Below are 22,103 nucleotides of genomic sequence, written 5' to 3'. Positions count from 1 at the left end.
GGTATATCTTTCAACCTAATCAGATTCAAACTTCCTACACCTTAAGTAGAGCAACACACTGTGATCACCTGCTGGTTTGTATCAGTATCTCCGAAACCTGGAGATGCTGAATTAGCAGTATATTAGTGTGTTTTATTAACAAGCTAAGAATATGCACTAATGTCTTTATAATGAATATCACCAGGTTAAGTATTATGACAAATTCTTAGGACATGTTCTGCGTTTGAGAAACTCTATTCCCAGCAAGACAAGCCTGTCAATATAATGAAAGCACAGGGAGTGGTGTTTGCTTTATTCACTGATGCATCCATCTCAAGAATACCTGGCTCCTATGAGGTACCCAAGAGAGACAGGTTTAAGGTCTGTGGAAATTTCATGCATAGTGCTGGGGAAAAGCTGAGACTAGGAAAGTAGAAAGGATGGCTTCTGAATTCTCAAACTGTCTAAAGGAAAACCTGGGAAAAAGGGGTAGACAAGAGCCTGTTTTTGTATATAAAGTTGTATTGGAACACAGCTATGCCCACTGATGCACTGACTGTGGCTGTTCTCACACTATAGCAGCAGGGTTGACTGCAGCAGAGACAGCAGGCCTGCAAAGCCCAGCATAGTTACTCTCTGGCTCTTTACAGAAAAAGTTTACTGACCCCTGAACTAGAATGTGAAAGACAGTTCTCAAAGAACACTGCTGTGTGTTTAGGGCTTCAGTAAAGTTGTCATGCGAAAAATGAATTCTTAGTAAAGACAGCTCCCTTTGACTTGGATCTTCCCACTTGACAAAGTAAAATAAAGTTTAATTCTTCAGAGAAGGAGCTACACGTAGGTCACATTGTACTTACTTTATGACACGTGAAACTGATTTCTGAGTACCCAGGGGATGACAGCTCAGTGATCAGAGGCAAGACTCTCTGACCTTTTTAGTATTTAAACTGTAGTTTCTCAAATGAGACATGTCATTTATGTTAAACCTTTATAGATCAGTTATTAACAGAGAGTACGAAATTTCTACTCAAGTTCCAAGTTGTAAGTTAAACAGATTGGAACTAAAACTAAAGGAATCCAAATTACACGTTAGTTTTATTACAAAAGGATTGTTTTATCCTGAGACAACTGTTATAAACGAAATTCCACTGTGTCCCTATGGCTTCCACAGCTCAAATTTGATGGCATTTTGACGCCCGGATACGTAGGTACCAATGTCATCTGTACAAGAGGATTTTACTCAGATAAACCTTTGATCACATTCAAGGGAAAAAAAAAATGTGTGTGTGTGTGAGGGGGGTTTGTTGAGCTTTTTAATAACATGAGCTAATGTCTCTTAGGTAACCAAAGCTGTATATTCTTTGCCTAGAGGGCCAGGCCCGTGTTCGTTGGATGAACTGAGGACAGCTTCTGTAGCCATTTGCTCTTTCAAGAAGAGCCGGCAGCACCTGTGGGTCGGGGGTTAAAGGAAAGGTACAATGTTCAACCGACAGTGAAGTCCCTGTCATGACCACAAAAAAAAGGTATAAATGTCCCACGGACCTTAGCGTATAATTGGCATGTGTTTTGAACTACAACTGAAACAGCACAGGCAAACTACTGCTTCTGAACTAGCAACTCACAAGTTTGTTATCAAAGCCCAAACTTTTAATCATATTCAGCCTCCGGCAGGTTATTAACAAAACATATTACTCAAAATTTACATATCATATTAGTAAGAACTGAATCTTAAAAGTAACATCTGGGAATTCCCTGGCGGTCCAGTGGTTAAGACTCCGAGCTTCCACTGCGGGGGGCACGGGTTCATTCGCTGGTCGGGGAACTAAGATCCTGCATGCCGCATGCCGCGTGGCACAGCCAAAAAAAAAAAAAAAAAGGTAACATCTGTTATTCCATGAACATGATGATGGTCTGTGAGTGGGACTGCCGGACAGTGTATAGTAACTAACATGCAAGATACTGACAGAATCAAACTTTGCAAGTGTGTAGCCTCTACTGACTAAGAATTAACTGTGTTTTTATATTTCTTCCTCAGAATGCCATGTAATAGTTCTTGAAGACTCTTTTTTTTAAGTGAGAGTTAAAGTCCTATATAAAAAGTGATAATTCATATGTAGATTAATTTATATGACCAAGTAAAACAAGTCATCTATAAATTACACAAATGAGTAAGAATGTGAATTTGAAAAATTTAATAAAGGATGAATTTCAGATATTAAAGGAAAACAACAAATTATTAGGTTCAAAAACTTTTAAAAACATTATAAAGTTTTATAAAAAGTCACAAAATACAAGTTAAATGAGTCAGGTATTTTGACTAACCTTGCAATTTACTACAAAAGTCAAGTATTACAAATGCTTGTGGATTTTTATTTATAGGAATTCCCTGAGGATTTCATTTCTACATATATCACACCCCTTCACCATGTCCAATGTGAGCTGTTTTTTTGTAAAGTTCTCTCATTAGAGCTTAAGACATGTAAAATTGCTGTACCATTTAGATTGCTTCAACCGAGTGATACTTCTTTATATAAAAATACAGATACATAAAACAAAATAGCACCTATCAATCATTTAGATTTTGGAAAGAAATGCAGCTTTTTAGTTAGCATTGAGGCAAAGCAGGGCACCTGCTTCTTTCCAATTGCACTTGGGTCTCTGCAGATGTCCACTCGGCGCTGAGAAACTTTCCTGTTCACCAGCGTGAGGAGTTCTGTGAACTCTAAGGAGGACCCGAATTTTCCCAGCATCTCGCACAAATCTTGAATGTACCATGAGCCATTCACAGTTTCCCGATGAGAATAATAACCTAAAAAAGATAGACAGGAGAGCCACTGAAGTTTTCTGGTCACTTACTGTGACAGAAAAACGCCTTTAGAAAGTCTGAGTTCTTAAAAATCCTTGGAGAAGACTAAGACGTGCCGTGATACAGCTTTAGAAGTTTTCTCTGTTGACTATTCTCATGTGGGAAAAACGATTAATTCCATACAGTTCTATAAAAATAGGGTTAATGCTATGTAATTTTCTCCATTTCCTAAAAATTCCCAAGATAGTAGTAACCAGGCAATGATTTCGGAGACAAGCGATTAGAAAAAAGAAAAACATAAAATTATTTACTGCAAGAGCAGAGAACAACTGTCATCAGAATAGTTTTCAACGTTTTCCGTGAGCGTTACCACAGAAGCAGTGTCACCATCAGTAACTGACATATTCTGCTGCTCATATTCAATATAATTAGCCTTGTAGCTTCATTTAACATAGTTCTCAGGAAGGATTTTTCTATAAAGTATTTTATCCTTTTAGATATCACTCTGATCACATGGCACAAAAAGTCCATTAAGCCTCAGAGCTTCACGACCAAATCACATGCCCCATTAGAAGGACCTCAGCCGAATCAAGCCAAGGTGAAACTTACAGGAACTTAGCCAAGAAAGCCAATTATACATTTGTATCAAACACCCACACACCTTCTGCCACAGAGTAACACATGAGGAAGTCTGCTCCAGCAGGAAGTGCGTAAACTGAGGCTGCATCCACCTGGGTTAGGTTGACATCCAGCTTGTTGGTCTGATGATCCACTGCGTCCAAAGGGATGACTGGCACATCGTGCTGGTTTCCCCGACATGCCTACGAGACAAGCAAGAAACTCCCCTCCTTTACCTACCTATTCTTCCCAATGCTTCGTGTTCACAGTGAATGTGTGCTTCAGTTCGCCTCCACGGCAACATCAACAGAAGCCACTTTATAGGCGCTTCAGAAACCATGCGTTCAGCTTTAGAGCAGGCCAAAGCTGACAGGTTTTTTTCCTACTTACGTTTTCCTGTAGTTAATGTTGATTGAATGGTACACGGTAAAAGGGAGAGCATCTGTGTTTTACAGTTTCTTAGGGATTACCCACACCATGGCACCAAGAGTCACCCTTTCTTTTAAAAGCTATAGTATGTGCCTAAGTGTTTCTATATAATCAGGTAATGTATTCCCAGATTGGGTTTTCCTTGCCAAGAGGCCGCCATAAATTGTGAAGGGTCAAAATGACACCACATGACCTGGGAGGACATCTACTAATGTGCCTCCTGCCTTTTGCTCCTACTTTAAAGTGAGGGCTCAGATTCTTACTAATTCTGACTCACACAAGGGCTAACATTAATTTCTACTCAAATAACTATTATGGGCTGCATTTTGTCCCTCCCCGATTTATACACTAAGGACTTCAATATATAACCCCCAGTATTTCAAATGTGACTGTATTTGCTGATATGGCCTTTAAAGAGATAATTAAGGTAAAATGAGGTCCTGTTGGTGGGCCCTAACCCACTATGACTGGCATCCTTATAAAAAGAGACCAGGACACAGACATGCACAGAGGAAAGACCATGTGAACAGAAGCCACCTCCCAGGCAAGGAGAGAGGCCTCAGAAGAAATCAACCCTGCTGACACCTTGATCTCAGACTTCTAAGCTCCAGAACCGCAAGAAAATACATTTCTCTTGTCTAAGCTACCCAGTTTGTGTACAGGCAGACCTCAGAGATATTGCAGATTCGGTTCCAGACTACAGCAACACAGTGAGTATCGCAATAAAGTGAGTCACATGGATTTTTTTGGTTTCCCAGTGCATACAAAAGTTATGTTTACACTATACTGTAGTCTATTAAGTGTGCAACAGCATTATGTCTAAAAGTACAGACCTTAATTAAAAATACTTTATTGCTAAAAATGCTAACCATCACCTGAGTCTTCAGCTAGTCATAATCTTTTTGCAATAGTAATGTCAAAATCACAGTCATAACAAATATAATGAAAAAGTTTGAAATATGAAAATTACCAAAATATGACACAGAAATGAAGTGAGCAAATGCAGTTGGAAAAATGGCATCAACACAGGGTTGCCACAAACCTTCAATTTGTTTAAAAAAAAAAAAAAACAAAACACTATCTTCAAAGCGCAATAAAGTGAGGTATGCCTGTACTTTGTTCTGGGAGCCCCAGTAAACTTAATACAGTGCTCTAACAAGATTCTGCTGTAGTATTATAAATGCATTCATCAGTTCTGAAATGGCTGAAGAATTAGAAGCTTTAAAAGAAACAGTTCGGATGGGTTTCAGAGTTATCATATAAATAGAAGATCCCTAATATCCTATTTTTTACAGGGAGATTTTGATCTTACATAGTATTACCAGGCTTATTTTCAGACCTTATTTTCAACTGTCTTCCTAAATGGAATGTAGAACACATGGAACTCAGTGCCATCACTTGCCAAATCAACTGCAGCAAGAATAAGAGCCAGCCTTTACCGGGGGCCTGCCGTGTGCCAGGCACTGTTCAAAGTGTTTTTCGTGTTAGGCCAGATCATTTTATCCTCTCAGCCACCCCATGAGCCAGTGCTGTTTTATCCCTGTGTCACAGATGAAGAACCTGAGGCACAGAGAAATGAAATAACTTGGCGAAACATTTTCCTCCTTTGTGGCCCATGAGTTACTTCCAATTCTCCTGTCTGACAGTGCTGGCCACTCCCTTTTTCATGAGCAGTCTCACCTGTCATTTCTTTTTTTTTAATATTTATTTATTTTTTGGCTGCAATGGGTCTTCGTTGCTGTGCGCAGGCGGGCTTTTCTCTCTAGTTTTGCCGAGCAGGGGCTACTCTTTGTTGCGGTGTGCAGGCTTCTCATTGCGGTGGCTTCTCTTGCCACGGAGCACAGGCTCTAGGCGCGCGAGCTTCAGTAGCTGTGGTGCGTGGGCTCAGTAGTTGTGGCTCGCGGGCTCTAGAGCGCAGGCTCAGTAGTTGTGGTACACGGGCTTAGCTGCTCCGCAACTTGCAGGATCTTAGTTCCCCGACCAGGGATTGAACTCGGGGCCCTGGCAGTGAGAGCACTAAGTCCTAACCTCTGGACTGCCATGGAATTCCCTCTACACTCGTTTTGCAGGCTATACTTGACATGGGGAAACTCATCTACTCCCATGCCTTCCAGTACCACCCACCCATCCCCTCATTACTCCCAAACTTACTTCTCTAATCCGGGCTGCCTGTCTCAAGTTCTAGACCTGTATCTCCAACGACATGTCTCACAGACACCCCAGTGCAGCTGTCCAAACATGAAACCAGGGAGTCATCCTTGACTTTTTTTTTTTTAAGCCCCCCTACTCCCTTCCTCAAGGTACGGCAGGGTGTGAAACGTGGCTGTGTCCTCCATGCCGTTCATGGAAATAGAGGATTGCAGCCCTGGAACGTGAGGAATTCTCTTTTTTGTTCAGAATCCTTACTGAGGTACCAAATGATGTTATTCAAGCCCCCAAATATTTTTATCCCTATTACCAGTTTGGCAGTGGGTAACCGCATCTTGGCCTAAGGGAAAATGTGAAAGGACGAAGATGTGAAAGGACGAAGCAAGCTAGGACTAGAAGTCGTTATGCCCACATTCTTCCCACCAGCTAGCACGCTCTCCAGCCCCCAAACCAAACCTGGTCTTAACAGGTGGCCCTGCACTGCACTTGCCCACCAGCAGATGCTCGTCCAGCAGCTCTGCCTTGACACTGGGCTGGGCCAGGGAGCAGCACATTCGTTATTTTGAGTCATTTCCAATGTCAATCCAAGTAATAAAGATACTGAGAATCTTTATGTTAAGAAAGAATTACTAACAGCTCAAACTGCGACTCTGGCTAGGATTCAAAAAGGGCCTTTCCGATTTACTGGAGAAAGTTACTTCCGAAATCAGCTTTAGTTCTTTCTAGTCACATGTACAGAACCATGGCCTTGATAATTAAGACTATAACATAATCAGCCTTACCTGAATGATAAATATCTTGGGTTTTCCAACCAGGCTCTGACACTTGTCTCCTTTGAACAAGCCAGTCAGTGTCTGAATTTCAATCTTGGCATCATATGCATAGATGTGGTTGCCTTCACCGTGACTCAGGAAAACACACAAAAAGCAATCAGCGTCTGCATGGCTAGCGGTTGATGCTAAAAAGGCACCCAAAAGTTACTCAGAAATGAAAATAAGGCGCTTATTATCTACATCTAAAAATTTAATTTACTAATAGTAGAATAAAGTTACATACATACAATTGAGGGAGGGGGAAAATTTGTTATTATAATATAAAATGTCTGTAATGAAACAACTTAGAATTTAATCAAGCAATAATTTATACCATACTATATCTGATTTTTTAAAAATCCAAATTATTACAGTTCAAAGTAATAGAGGTGAACAGATTTTGTTAGCTCTCCTAAAACACAGAATAATGACATGGAAAACCTAAAGGGATTATTGTGGGGAACGCCCTTAAAAGATCCAAGTCATTTTGGCAATATAAGTTTCTTTGAATCAGCAGAGACCTTCTGGAAAGACCCAAAAACTACTACATAACACCTCCCTATGTGTCGCTGCACCTCCAAGGAGTGCAGCACCTTCACTATATGTCCGTGGCGCTCAGAGCTTCCGAAAGAGTATTAAGACAGGAGAGTGATGTCCTCCAAAGCTGAGGAGCAAGCAAAGTAGAAAACCTGGTAAGCAGCCAGCTGAAATTATTTACAGGTTAAAGAAGAACTCTGGTATGAGGTTCCTCAAAAAATTAAAAATAGAACTACTGTATCCTGCACTTCCACTTCTGGGTATTTATCCAAAGACAACAAAAATGCTCATTTGAAAAGATATATGAACCCTCATATTCGTTGCAGCAGTTATTACAACAGCCAAGATATGGAAGCAACCTAAATGTCCAACAGTGGATGAATGGATAAAAAAGACGTGTGTATATACAGGGGCTTACCATTCAGCCACTAAGAAAAGAAATCTCGCCATTTGCAACAACATGACTGAATCCTGAGAGCATTATGCTAAGTGAGGGAAGGCAGAGAAAGACATGGTCTCACTATATGTGGAATCCAAAACGCCAGCCAGCAAGCAGGCGACCAACCTCAAAGATGCAGAGAAAAGACTGGTGGCTGCTGGGGCAGAGGCAGGGGTGGGGTGGGTGTGGCCAAACGGGGGAGGGGGCAGAGGTACTAACTTCCAGTTCCACAAATACATAAGTCCCGGGGACGTAATGGACAGCATGGTGACTAGTTAACAATACGGTATCGCATACTGGAAAGCTGCCGAGAGAGGAGAGCTTCAGAAGTCCTCATCACAAGAAAGGACAGTCTTTGTAAGTACGTATGGTGACAGACGGTCACCACACTTCCTGTGGTGATCGTTTCCCAGTGTATGCAAATACCAAATCATTAATGCTGTATACCTGAAACTAATGTTATATGTCAATTATACCTCAATTTAAAGAAAAAGAGCTCGGAAGAAAGCTTAATTATGTAAATGTTACAATAGTCCATTGACAAATTACTTAAAAATCCATGACATGTAGTGATTATTACAAACGTAAGTTGTTAATTTACCTACTACTGCATAGTGATGTAGAAATTAAGAGATAATGTAGCAGGAATGTACAGTGGAGAAAGGACAGCCTCTTCAATAAGTGGTGCTGGGAAAACTGGACAGCTACATGTAAAAGTATGAGATTAGATCACTCCCTAACACCATACACAAAAATAGGCTCAAAATGGATTAAAGACCTAAATGTAATGCCAGAAACTATCAAACTCTTAGAGGAAAACATAGGCAGAACACTATGACATGAATCACAGCAGGATCCTTTTTGACCCACATCCTAGAGTAATGGAAATAAAAACAAAAATAAACAACTGGGACCTAATGAAACTTCAAAGCTTTTGCACAGCAAAGGAAACCATAAACAGGACCAAAAGACAACCCTCAGAATGGGAGAAAATATTTGCAAATGAAGCAGCTGACAAAGGATTAATCTCCAAAATTTATAAGCAGCTCATGCAGCTTAATAACAAAAAAACAAACAACCCAATCCAAAAATGGGCAGAAGACCTAAATAGACATTTCTCCAAAGAAGATATACAGACTGCCAACAAACACATGAAAGTAGGCTCAACATCATTAATCATTAGAGAAATGCAAATCAAAACTACAATGAGATATCATCTCACACCAGTCAGAATGGCCATCATCAAAAAATCTAGAAACAATAAATGCTGGAGAGGGTGTGGAGAAAAGGGAACCCTCTTGCACTGTTGGCGGGAATGTAAATTGATACAGCCACTATGGAGAACAGTATGGAGGTTCCTTTAAAAACTACAAATAGAACTACCATATGACCCAGCAATCCCACTACTGGGCATATACCCTGAGAAAACCATAATTCAAAAAGAGTCATATACCAAAATGTTCATTGCAGCTCTATTTACAATAGCCCAGAGATGGAAACAACCTAAGTGTCCATCATCAGATGAATGGATAAAGAAGATGTGGCACATATATACAATGGAATATTACTCAGCCATAAAAAGAAATGAAATTGAGCTATTTGTAGTGAGGTGGATAGACCTAGAGTCTGTCATACAGAGTGAAGTAAGTCAGAAAGAGAGACAAATACCATATGCTAACACATATATATGGAATTTAAGGGGAAAAAAAATGTCATGAAGAACCTAGGGGTAAGACAGGAATAAAGACACAGACCTACTAGAGAATGGACTTGAGGATATGGGGAGGGGGAAGGGTAAGCTGTGACAAAGCGAGCGAGAGAGAGGCATGGACATATATACACTACCAAACGTAAGGTAGATAGCTAGTGGGAAGCAGCCGCATAGCACAGGGAGATCAGCTCCGTGCTTTGTGACCACCTAGAGGGGTGGGATAGGGAGGGTGGGCGGGAGGGAGACGCAAGAGGGAAGAGATATGGGAACATATGTATATATATAACTGATTCATTTTGTTGTAAAGCAGAAACTAACACACCATTGTAAAGCAATTTACTCCAATAAAGATGTTAAAAAAAAAAGAGATAATGTATATAAATCAACAGTATTATGAAACCAGTAAAAAACTTGGGTATGGAAGGAATCAATTAAAAAATGACTACCCAGCATCTGTAGTATTTGCATTTTCGGCTTTTAATTGCCAAATGAAAAGATCATTTTTTTCATTTCTAGAGTAATAGACTGTATCTTTGGAGGCACAATACTTTGCAAAGGTCTCTAAATCTGGTAGGTAACACAATCAGAGAGGCGCAACCAGAACCTATAACCCATGCTAAATTAATTGACAAGGCTTTTTCACAGTACGGTTAATTATTTGGACCTGTCTTTACACAGAGGATAATTGAAAACTACTCAATCCCATCAGAGGAATATGAATAAGAAAACTATTGATACCTACCCTCGTGAATTCTGAGCAGTAGTTCTTCTGCTTTAAGATCATCAAAGCATTTCACTTCAAATCCTAGATCTGAAAACCTGGAGATGATAAATTAAATTGGATGTTAGCTTATGAGCTATTCAAAGCTGTCACGTACCCCTAATTATTTAAGGAATCTATACACATTTTTATGACATATAAATTGACTTTTCTTTAGAGAGAAAAATCAAATATGACAATGATCATTTTCCTTGATAACCCTCGGCAGGAAGGGATTTATTCATGATAACTGATTTAAGTTACAATACTGCCATCTACTATGCAGATAGACTTATAACAATGCAAAGAATGTTAACATTTAATAGAACAGGATTAGGGGGGAAATTCAGGCAAGTTCTTAAGGGAGGCTGTGCCCAAATGAGGTTCATCCTCAAATACTATTGCTCTGTCTATTATTTCATCAGTGTGGACAAGTTTTGATAAGTAGTTATCACTTAAATATCTCACCATCTCGACATATAGATCAAACCGTACTACCTGCGCTTAAGATTGTCTCTGTCGGCGCTGGTGCCCTGCCTGTCTGGTAGGGTTAAGTGCCAGAAGAACCTCTCATGATTGAAGATTAAAGCAATTCCTCTCCTCTTGTGGTTCATTTTGTACGTTTCTGCCGGATCAAACACTTCTCTGTTTATGAAAAGTTTTAAGAACAATCACTTAAGTCATATTAAATAACGAGCTCCTCCAAGCCCAAGGTCAACATATAGAGTAGAGAGAGGTCTGCTGCATCCACCTCCTCTGCCAGGCGGACAGACCACTGGTGTGCCCCAGGGAAGCCTCCCAGCCACACTGGCAAGGAAAGTCCTGAAATATTGGGTGGACCAAAAAGTTCCTTCGGAATTTAAGTAAAAGACAGACACATTTTCCATCTTCACCAAGAACTTTATTGAACAGCATATTTACCGTTTTGTTGCACTACCTTCTGCCATTTTTCAGGCAACTTCAATTCCATCTTCTCAAAACTTTTTTATCTTTTTGAGCAAAGAACTGTTCCAGGTGCCTTTTACAGTCTACCAGGGAACTGAAATTTTTTTCCATTAAGAGAATTTTGTAAAGACTGAAATAAATGGAGATCTGAAGGTGCGATGTCTGGTGAATACGGCAGATGAATCAGAACTTCCCAGCCAAGCTGTAACAGTATTTGCCTGGTCATCAGAGGAACATGCAGTCTTGCGTTATCCTGATGGAAGATTAGGCATTTTCTGTTGACTAATTCTGGACGCTTTCATCGAGTGCTGCTTTCAGTTGGTCTAACTGGGAGCAGTACTTGTTGGAATGAATCGTTTGGTTTTCCGGAAGGAGCTCATAATACAGAACTCCCTCCCGATCCCACCACAGACACAACACCACCTTCTTTGGAATGAAGACCGGCCTTTGGGGTGATTGGTGGTGGCTCATTTCGCTTGCCCCACGATCTCTTCCATTCCACATTATTGCACAGTATCCACTTTTCATCGCCCGTCACAATTTGTTTTAAAAATGGAACGTTTTCATTACGTAAAGAATCGCATGTGGAAATACGGTCAAGAAGGTTTTTTTCACTTGACTTATGTGGAACCCAAACATCAAAGTGACTGACATAACCAGGCTGGTGCAGATGATTTTCAGTGCTTGATTTGGGTATTTTGAGTATGTCGGCTATCTCCCGAGTGGTAGAACGTTGACTGTGCTCAATTAATGTATCGATTTGATCGCTATCAACTTCAACTGGTCTACCTGACCGTGGAGCATCGTCCAGCGAGCAATCTGCAGCACGAAACTTCGCAAACCACTTCTGACACGTTCGATCAGTCACAGCACCTTCTCCATAGGCTGCACAAATCTTTTTTGCGTTTCGGTTGCATTTTTACCTTTCTTGAAATAATAAAGCATAATATGTTGGAAATGTTGCTTTTTTCCTTCCATCTTCCATATTAAAATGGCTACACAAAAATTCACCAATTTTGATAAGTCTTTTTTCAAATGCATGCTGATATGACGGCTGTCACAATACAATCTAACAAAACTGTTTTGAATGAAGTTAAAGACAACTAAGTGCTACTAGAGACATCGAACGGAAAAAAGCGAACAAGCTTTTTGGCCCACCCAATATTCCTGTACCAACGGGTAACAGCAGCCATGCTGAGCACCCCTACGCCCACCCCAATCCCTCTGCATGGGTGTCTTTCCCCCAGGTCTCCAGGAGTCAGCGACCAAGGACAATGGCCTGGCCCAGGCCTAGCCCCAGGGCCCAGCCATCCCAATTGTTCAGTATTTTGAACCTCAGTCTAGGTCCCTTCACAGCCAGGGGCAGCACACCTATACTAACCCGCACATCTACAAACCAACCCTCCAAATGCTAAAACCTGACATTCTCAGTTCTGCTTTCTAGCTCCCAGGTCCCTTTCTTGCTTTGATTTCTGTAGGCTGATCATGATCAAAGGAAAAGACCTTTACTGGTAAAGAGCACATTTTTACCTCGTAGGGAAGGCATCTGTTTCTGTCATGCTTTGTTCACCTATTAAAAAAAAGTTGGGTTTTGTTAATATACTTTTTGACTTATGGTCATAAAACACATCAGGAACTCCCAGCTGCCTTGACTCCTATACTCTTAAGCCCCTTCTGTCTTGGTTAGTTTAAAGGTCAAAGTATGTGAGAAGGAGTAAGGGAGAAGGAAGGGAAAGTGCTATGAATAATAAACAAATTAGAGTGGCATGGACTTATATACACTACCAAATGTAAAACAGATAGCAAGTGAGAAGCAGCTGCATAGCACAGGGAGATCAGCTCGGTGCTCTGTGACCACCTAGAGGGGTGGGATAGGGAGGGTGGGAGGGAGGGAGATGCAAGAGGGAGGGGATATGGGGATATATGTATACGTATAGCTGATTTACTTTGTTATAGAGCAGAAACTAACACACCATTGTAAAGCAATTATACTCCAATAAAGATGTTAAAAAAATAAATAACTATAAATTAACAGCTCAATTTTTTTCTCAGCCCCAACTCTTACATGCAAAATAAAACAGATTAGAAATGGAGAAAATTTGAAAAAAATTTTTTAATGGAGAAAATATTACTCAAACACATTCGTTGCAAACTATGTCTAAAGTAACAAATGTAGCTCTGTGATTATGCAGCTCAAATGAAATATGAAATTGCTTGATATTGCAGAAAATGTTTTTGCAAATATTCTCTGAAACAGAGAAGGGATTAAGTCAAGCAAGAGAACTGAACAGAGCGTGGTTAATACTGGATTACCCTGCCACCTGGAAGAGGTAGACGTTTGGTGGAGGAAGGGAAAGGGCAAAGGCTCATACTTTGATCTCCTGAATGACACATGTGCACTTACGACCCTGTAATCGGGTCCCCCTCTGCTCCTGACCCACGAACAGACTTCCCCACCCCCGAGACAGCCTCTCACTGAATCCCTCTCTACTCCCGGGAACAGTGCTGTGCAACACAGCTCTCTGCAATGACAGAATTCCCTACACCAGAGCTGTCCCATAGGGCAGCCACTGGCCACATGTGGTCTTGAGCACTTGAAATGTGGCTAGTGTAACTGACGAACTCAGTTAATTAAATTAATTTAAACGTGTGGCCCGTGGCTTCTGTACTGGACAGCACAGTCTGTCTAAGCGTCTTCTACAAGAAGGGCCCATACGCTCATAAATCTGTTTTTACCTGATAAACTTAAGAGCTTAAGAGGGGAGGGGAGAGAAGGTAATACAATATCAACAGTAGAGCAAGATGCACCTCTCAGCTGAGGTCTTTGAAGGAAGCGCAACAGACCCTAAGGGTAGACGCCTACCCATCATCTCCTAGTCAAGAGGGTGGGGTCCCCCTCTCTCCTTGGAGTCTTCTCCCTGACGCCTGACTGTTCTAACCTCGCGTCTCCTCACTGACAAAAATCCGCCCAGGGAGGGAGGATGAGGTGAGATGGGGAATTCAACTCCAGGGCCCTTTACCAGTCACTCTCAGCCTGTTCCTCATGTAATGCACCCAGCATACCAGCCAAGACCCCACAGCGGCCTTCCCCTTCCCCTGTGCCATAGGCCCCAATCAGTTTTTCTTAACCTTTTGCATCAGTTCCTGGCCTGGGCGATAAAATGCAGATTCCTGGATCCTAACCCTGACTTACAGAATCAGCATCCTGGGAAAGGTGACAATCTGCATTTTTAACAAGGTGATTTTTACTCACACCAAAGATGAGTCAAAAGCAGCCTCTAGTGCATCCTCCCCACGCTCCCAACGCTTCCGTGCGACCCCACATCTTGCTCTAAGGTGGATACTTCATATTCCACACCCTGCTTTACTAGGAATACTTCCTACCAAGCACTCTTCTATCCAGGGGGACTTCCCTACCGTACAGCTGCTCTACTGGGGGATTTCCTACTCCACGCAGTATTCTAAAAGGGATCCCACCGACTCCACCCACTGCTCTACTAAGGTTACATGGTAGCTCATACGCTGTTCCACCAGAACACTTCCTCCTCCACACACTGATGCTGGGGATACTTCCTGCTGTACACGCTGTCCTCCCAGGGACAGTACTTACTCCACACACTTCTCTACTAGAACACTTGCTGCTCTGCACACTCGACACTGGGGATACTTCCTACCACGCACAGTGCTCTCCAGGGATCCACAAACTCCTCTACCCAGAATACTTCCTGTACCACACACCAGTCTACCATGAAACCTCCAGCCCTACTCCACTACCAGGGCACTTCCTTCTCCACACACTGCTCTACTGGGGACACGTCCTACCCCACACACTGCTGTACAGCTGATGCTCCCTAATGAGACACCCCTCTACTTGGGATGCTGACCCAGTGAGCATACGGCTCTCTGGAGGATACTTCCGAGTCCACAGTTATGCCCAGGATACCTCCTCCTACACACCCCGTTCTACCAGGGTTACTTCCTGTGCCACACACTGTTCTACCCGGGATACAGAAATTGCTCTACTCGGAATACTTCCGACTGCGCACAGTGATAAACCGGGATGCTTCGTGGTCCACACACTGCTCTGCTACGGATACTTCGACTCCACGTACTGCCCTACCTAGGACACAACCTATTCCACACCATGCTCTATCCTGGAGACTTCCTACTTCACACACTGATCTACCAAGGTTACCTGGAAGCACCCACACACCGCTCTCCCCGGGACACGTCCTACTCTTCTTACTCTACAGATCTCTCTACCCAGAATTCTCTCCACTCCACACACTGCTCTACGGAGGATACTTCCTTCTCCGCACACTTTCCACCGGCGATACTTCTGGCTCCACTCAGTGCTCGCCCGAGGATGCATCCTACCTTTCCTACTCCACACACTGCTCTCTGTGACATACTGCTTACTAGGACGGGGCTCCACCGGAGCAGAGTTCCTTAATAGAGAGACCTCTTTACCGGGATACCTCCTCCTCAACAGCGCCGTGCCCAGGGACACTTCCCTCCTGCACTCAGTGCTCACCTAGGACACTTCCTGCCCCACGCACGGCTCCACTGAATGTACATCCTACGCTTCCCACTCCACAAACAGCCATACCCAGAATGCTTCCTACTCCACACGCTGTTCTCCTGGGATACTTCCCACTCCACACGGCTCTATGGCATGCTTCCTACTAAGACTCCCCGCTACTCAGGGATGCTGCCCTTCTGAACACACTGCTCTCCGAGCGCATAAACTCCTCCACCCAGAAGATTTCCTACAACGCACTGATACATCATGATACTTTCTAGTCCACACACTGCTCCCCCTGGGACACTTCCCACTTCTGACAACGCTCCATTGGGGATACTTCTACACCCTGCTCTTCCTGGGCTACGTCCTACTCACACACTGTTCTAACTGGGATTCCTCCTGCCCCACAATTGCTCTCCCCCGAAGAGCTCCACACCCTGTCTACCGGGGTACCTTCCTGCTCCCCACACTGCCCTACCAGAGCAGTGCAGGGTTTTCTCTCCTTCCATTTTCAAAAGCTTTTGTTCCAGGATCCTTTTAATAACCTCACGTGCTTATCATTAGACCACTTATACAATAAAGAAATAGAACCACTCAGACTAAACACATGAAATCCATATCTGAAAGCCAATCACCTCCTTCACCCGCCAAGAACCTGCACAGGCTGGAGAGCACCTGAGTCTCTTCTGTGATTCCCAGAGCAGTAGCAGACCCAGCAGTTCACCTCTCCCAGCTTTTGCACCTTGTTGGCTAGTGAGCCTAAGGCAGCTTGAAGTGTCCCTGGCGGAAGCTGTGCCAACTGGCCGGTCACCAAACTAACTCAGGACCTTGAGGGTGAAAGCACTGGAGAGGTACACCCGACTGGGTCTTTAAAGTTCCTTTTTCACAGTCTGAGGAAGGAGCTTCACAATTCTCCTGGGCTGGATGTAATTTATGCTGTGCATTTGGGTCATCTCAAATACTGCCCTCAGCTTACAGACTTAGGAAAGATGGCCAGTTTTAAGTAGCTCAAGATTAATTTGTTTAAAATGACATTCAATTTCAAAGTAAACAGATAGGACAATCTCAGTGAGGCATTTTTTAAAGTTTTTTTTTTTGTTGTCACTGTTAACATGATAGATGTAGAAAGACACTGGGCTGTGAAAACTTCAGTTCTGATCCTCACAGGCTCTAACCTTCACTCTGCTATAAACAGGCACCCTGTATCCTGCAATACCAATTACTGACCAAGTCCAGCTGCCACTCTGTTCTAGCAGTTTGTTGAATCAGAACAGAAAGCTATGAAGACAGACATTAGAACTGAGGTTCCAACACTTTTCCTGGAGTTGATCAATTTTACCCTGCTTCCAGAGAACATACAATGCGACTCTGTCGCAGTCACTTTAAACTGCATGTACCCAGCAGACCAGCTTTCAGGAAGGGTGTGCTTTAACAAGTATCATCGTACTGCATGAGTACAAACAAACTGGCTCTGTTGACATGGAGAAAATAAATCTTAATGAGGGAGATACCCTATATAACATTTACAAATTCCTGTTCATCGGCAATCTTTTCATCAAAAATGGTTCCAAAAAAAAAAAAAAAAAGGTTCCGCCACTAAACCTGACTCTTGACCTCTTCTCCCCTCTCCTTGCCTCTGATTTAAGCAATTTTCCTCTCCACCATAATGCAACCACGACCTCTTTGCTCCTTAAACAAGTTTAATTTTTACAAAACCAATCAATCATTCCTTTTTCCTCCACACCTTAACCTGTTCATGCCCCCAGCTACCATTTGTTGATGGCGTGGCACTTCAGATAACTTTATCTCCCTTTGCTCCACAGGCCCTGTGAGACAGAGAAAGTGCAAGAGATTTGTCCAAGGTCAGTGCCCTGGAGTTGGTACTGAAGACCCCGTTCTGACTGTAGATTCCAAAGTCCCTACACTCCCTGTCACCATGTTAAAACCGCTCCCACCAGAGAGAGACCAAAAACCTTTCTAAACTAAGTGTTTGTGCATTTCTCCCAACTTCTTCAGCATCTGCTGTTGTCACCTTCATTCACTGCAGTATCTATGAAAATCTACCCATATTCCCTATCAATTGGTTTATTAATCCTACTTTGAGTGACTCATGTCAGGCCTGGAACACACTGGAAAAGGGGTAGGGTGGGGATTGAAAAGGGAGCAAGTAGGAAAAGGAAGGAAGCCATAAAAAGAATGGTGGGCGACATGCGCTGACTAGCGGTCCCTCAAGCATCCTGGACCCCTGCCCCAGCTTCCCACCCCTCACCACTGGTTCCAAAAGGGAAATGGCCACTGGACCTCGCACTGTCCATCAGGGTAATGCCACTTCCTCCTGAACAACCATGGTGACTTTTACAACTTGCCTCTGGGGCAAAAGGCCTGTTTTGTGCGGCGAAGAATAAAAAGCTCTGAAATAAAGGCGCTCTGCATCGACTGACTGCCAGCGCTTCAAACCACCCCCCACTTTTTTTTTTTTTTTTTACTATGGCCAGAATTTCTAAACCTTATCAGTAAAATAATAAGTGACAGGGAAGAACGTTCTAAAGCATGCGTTTTGCAGAAGATCATTTTGTAGAGAATAGTTACTGTGGCTTTAACTTAAATTCACGAACAACTGCAGGTTTCCTGGAGGCAGGAGAGCCATGGCGGCTGTGCAGCCGCCGACGCCTGGATTTCGTCTCCAGGTTCAGAGCGGGCAAGCCCGGGGGCCTCTCTGCCCGGGCACTGCCTCGGGCCAGTCACGCTCCATTGTTACTGCAGGCAACCACTTCTTTTAACTGAGAAGTGAGAAAACAAAACAAGATCCAACCTCCAAAAGTTAACTTTCTTATGACCAGGCGAAGTTAAAGTTTAAATAGCCCCGACGGCTAGAGAGAGATCAGCGCCCGGAGGACTAAAGCGGCCAGGGCACGCCCCAGCGCTCGGCGCCGCCACCAGGGACCGCAAGGAGGAGGCGGCTAGGTTCTCGAGTTGTTTTTCTGAGCCCAGAAGCTAAGCTGCGCCCACCGGACCTGAGCGCTTCCCTCCAAGACCCTCAGCTTCTTCTGGCCGCCGAGCAAAACCGGAGGAGCCCGCGTCCCCGCCCCCGCGCCCCCCCGGTACCCGCCGCCTACCTGCACCGCGAGCCCCGCGGAGCCCCGGCACCGAACTCATCGCGGCAGAGCGCGCAGCACCGACGCCCGGGCGGCCTCCGCTTCCTGAAGCCGGGCTGCAGCCCCCGCCCCTTCCTCCACCCCGCCCCCGCCTCCGCTACCCCCGCGCCCTCGCTCCCTGCCCGCCGCCTGCCGGAGGGTGGGACGCGGTCGGTGGTGGCAGTGCCCCGCGCAGAGTTAAGGCCCCTTTCCCTCACGCGGAGTTCGCCGAGGCAAGAGCGCCCGGGCACGGCAGGAGACCCGGTCTCCTCCGCCTGGCGCCTTGGAGAGCCGAACCCTGCCGTAGGGAGACGTCAGATTCCGTCCCGAGCACGAGCGGCGGCCCCGGGGTGGGAGGCTCCAGGCAACTGCAGATGACCTGCGGCGGGCTCCCCGCTCAAGCCCCGCCCCAAGGGTTTGCTCCTCCTCACTCCCTCAAAGGAGCAGGCGGTTGTGTTCCTGCTTCCCTAGTAGTCCTTTCTCCAGTACGAGTTATTTATAGGATTTGTAAGAATTTACAATACTTTAAAACGCTCTTTGTTTGTATAGCGGATTCGGGCCAAAGTAAACTAGATGCCACTCCAGGATTCTCAAATGTGGCTTTTATAAGTAGAGGTAATTCGGGGAAGGAACCATGCAGAAATTAGGATACCGGACTCTGGGGTCTGTAGACTATGGCTTTTAACGACCCAGAGCATGTCTGTTACATTTAATTGAGCTCCTCTTCGGGTGGTTGGCTAGTGTGTAAATTTGCTTCAACGAACAACTCTGAATCGGAAGAAAAGGTGGCTTCCTCTTTCCCAACTTCTCTGAGTCTTGCCATTTAACAAGTAACCGACATCAGACTGGGGGAAAAAATGTGTTAAGGCACCATTTCTAATACATTAAAATAAGTATAAGGGATCCGTCTTCTATAAGCATCACCCCTTTATTGGGGAGGGAAAAATAAAATCTAACTTGGTAACTTTTCCTACATGTACTTGTGGACCATGCTTGGTCATTGAATAGAATATGAAATCAAAGGATTTTACTCCATGCCACTTTCTGTTCAGTTCCTCGTAGGCATATTTCAGGAGTCACTAGCTTTGTTCCTTATTCTGCGGTGAAGACATGGAGTATCGGTATCTCCCTCGTATGGTGGTTGTAACAACTGAGTTAAATCACTGTATTCAGAACAGTGCCTGGCTTGTGAAGAGCTCCATACATTTTTACTGCCACCACCTGAAGCTTATGGAAAGTAAAATTGGCCTTCTTACGGTTTCCCCATTACGAAGCAGTTGCTTAGTATGTAGGAGGTGCTCAATAAATATTTATCCATTGAATGAGCTTCAGGGTTTCAGCATATGCACTCTGGACTTTACCCAGTTTGAATGAGTTATCTGACCACCAGAGCTTCCGGTCCTTCTGCCTGGTTTTCAGGGTCTCCTCTGCTTGAGCCCTGAAAACACTCCTTATATAGAAGCGGAACTCCAACTGGCTGACCTTCCATTTATCTGAAAGGAGCAGATGAAAGGAATTAATTTTTTCCCCCTAAGTGTCTTGTTATCTCAGAATATTGTATTGCTTTTATAGCATGTGGTTATATATATTGTCTACCTTAAGAGATATAAATACAAAGCATTAGGATACTTATTTCACAATTATAAATGCTAAATTCCAGCTTTTTAAAGCAATAGCTATCCCCCCAGTAAAAAGGGTAAGTGCCTGGGATTGGGAAATGGGCTGCCTAGGTTCTAATCCTGACTCCACCATTTTATTGGCTGTGAGACCATGCACAAGTACTTAAGGCAGTTTAACCTCCCCCAGCTTCAAATTCTTCTCTGTAAAATGGGGATCAAATTTACTCAATAGCTGAGATAGTAACTGCCAAAGTCCCAGAACAGTACCCAGCCCACAATAAGCTTTCAGTACATGTTATTTTTAGCTACTGAAGATTACCTACACCAGTTCTCAAACCGTAGTCTCTGAACCAGCAGGATCAACATCATCTGGGAACATACTAGAAATGCAAACTCTTGGGACCTACACAATCAGACCTACTGGGTGAGAAGCTGGCGGTGGGGTCCAGCAGCTCATTTTAACAAGCCCTCCAGTGATTCTGCTGCAGGCTCACGTTTGAGACATAGACTAATTAGAATCCTACCAAGGAATCTCTTCCTTCTCAAAGAAGAAAAGAACCCAAAGCATTTCCATATTATTAAAATAATTAAGATATACTAAAGACCAAAAGTTAACAGGATGGCTTGATTCTTGCCATTATATTGACTTTTAGTGACTTTAATTTTTAGTGACTTTTAGAAGTCACTTTTATGGATTTTCTGAAACTGAAGCTCTTAGCCACTGTTACCTATCCAAGGAATGAAATATATGGAATAAAGTTAAATTCAGAGATAATTCTAAAACTTAAATTTTGGCCTTTTTTCTTTTTTCAGTGTTTACCCCACTAAACCTTGTTTTTTTCCTATATGAATCATAGGAATACCAAATTTCTACAATTCTGATTACTACACTTAAGAAAACTTGAGAGCCAACAAAGACATATTTGTAAAGTAGGCAGCAAGGAGACTCTGAAGGATGTTTTGGAAACCTAATAAGCCCGAGACAAGAAAAAGCATAACATCACGGTCACCTGTACACAAATATGACACTGCTGATCTGGTTTTATTTTTATTGTTTTTTTTTTTTTTTTTTTTTTTTTGCGGTACGTGGGCCTCTCACTGTTGTGACCTCTCCCGTTGCAGAGCACAGGCTCTGGACGCGCAGGCTCAGCGGCCATGGCTCACGGCCCCAGCCACTCCGCGGCATGTGGGATCTTCCCGGACCGGGGCATGAACCCATGTCCCCTGCATTGGCAGGCGGACTCTCAACCACTGCGCCACCAGGGAAGCCCTATTGATAACTATTAATTTAGCTATTTTTCATATACTGGTTGTACACAATTCTGTGAAAAAAACAGTAAACTAAAGGGGCTATTTCAATCATTAGAGCCAGGTGTTATACAAGACTTGAATATACTGCAGGGAGTTATCTGAATTTTGACCAATGCAATGTAACCTACGTGGAAGGATCCTTACCTAATAGGTTTCAGTCTACTCCCCAAAGTTACTAAAGTCAGTGTACTAAAAAGAGTTGTTTTTACAGAAGGACTCCATTGTCTTCATTTTGTTAGATGTTATTCCTGTTTTGTACCAGGATAAAATAATGACCATTTTGACCTCCTGCCAACCTTGTACTTCTATAAGTACTGACAGAAATATCAC

At 43.4% G+C, this 22,103-nt stretch overlaps 2 protein-coding genes across 4 annotated transcripts in view; both read right to left on the bottom strand.

Annotated features, from left to right (window-relative positions):
* PLA2G12A (phospholipase A2 group XIIA) overlaps positions 1 to 22,103 on the bottom strand; it is a 117,207-nt gene that overhangs the window by 70,568 nt on the left and 24,536 nt on the right. The window lies entirely within an intron of this gene.
* On the bottom strand, positions 1,913 to 18,916 carry CASP6 (caspase 6). Of its 3 annotated transcripts, XM_082838407.1 has the most exons (8): positions 18,826 to 18,916; positions 18,299 to 18,489; positions 12,715 to 12,754; positions 10,738 to 10,884; positions 10,222 to 10,298; positions 6,763 to 6,938; positions 3,447 to 3,606; positions 1,913 to 2,788 (listed from the first exon to the last, which is right to left on the bottom strand). In XM_082838407.1, the coding sequence occupies exons 3-8, from the start codon at positions 12,741 to 12,743 to the stop codon at positions 2,550 to 2,552; spliced, it is 828 nt and encodes a 275-aa protein (XP_082694533.1). In that variant the 5' UTR covers positions 12,744 to 12,754; positions 18,299 to 18,489; positions 18,826 to 18,916; the 3' UTR covers positions 1,913 to 2,549. The 3 variants fall into 3 exon arrangements, with proteins under 3 accessions (XP_082694533.1, XP_082694532.1, XP_082694534.1); XM_082838406.1 differs by lacking the exon at positions 18,299 to 18,489 and having other exon boundaries at positions 18,826 to 18,892; XM_082838408.1 differs by lacking the exons at positions 12,715 to 12,754; positions 18,299 to 18,489 and having other exon boundaries at positions 18,826 to 18,892.

The sequence above is a fragment of the Leucopleurus acutus genome, assembly GCF_964270905.1.
Source record: "Leucopleurus acutus genome assembly, chromosome: 4".
In the NCBI taxonomy this organism is placed as follows: Eukaryota; Metazoa; Chordata; class Mammalia; order Artiodactyla; family Delphinidae; genus Leucopleurus; species Leucopleurus acutus.
The sequence above is the reverse complement of the archived record's forward strand: the minus strand, read 5'-3'. Positions and strand labels throughout refer to the sequence as shown.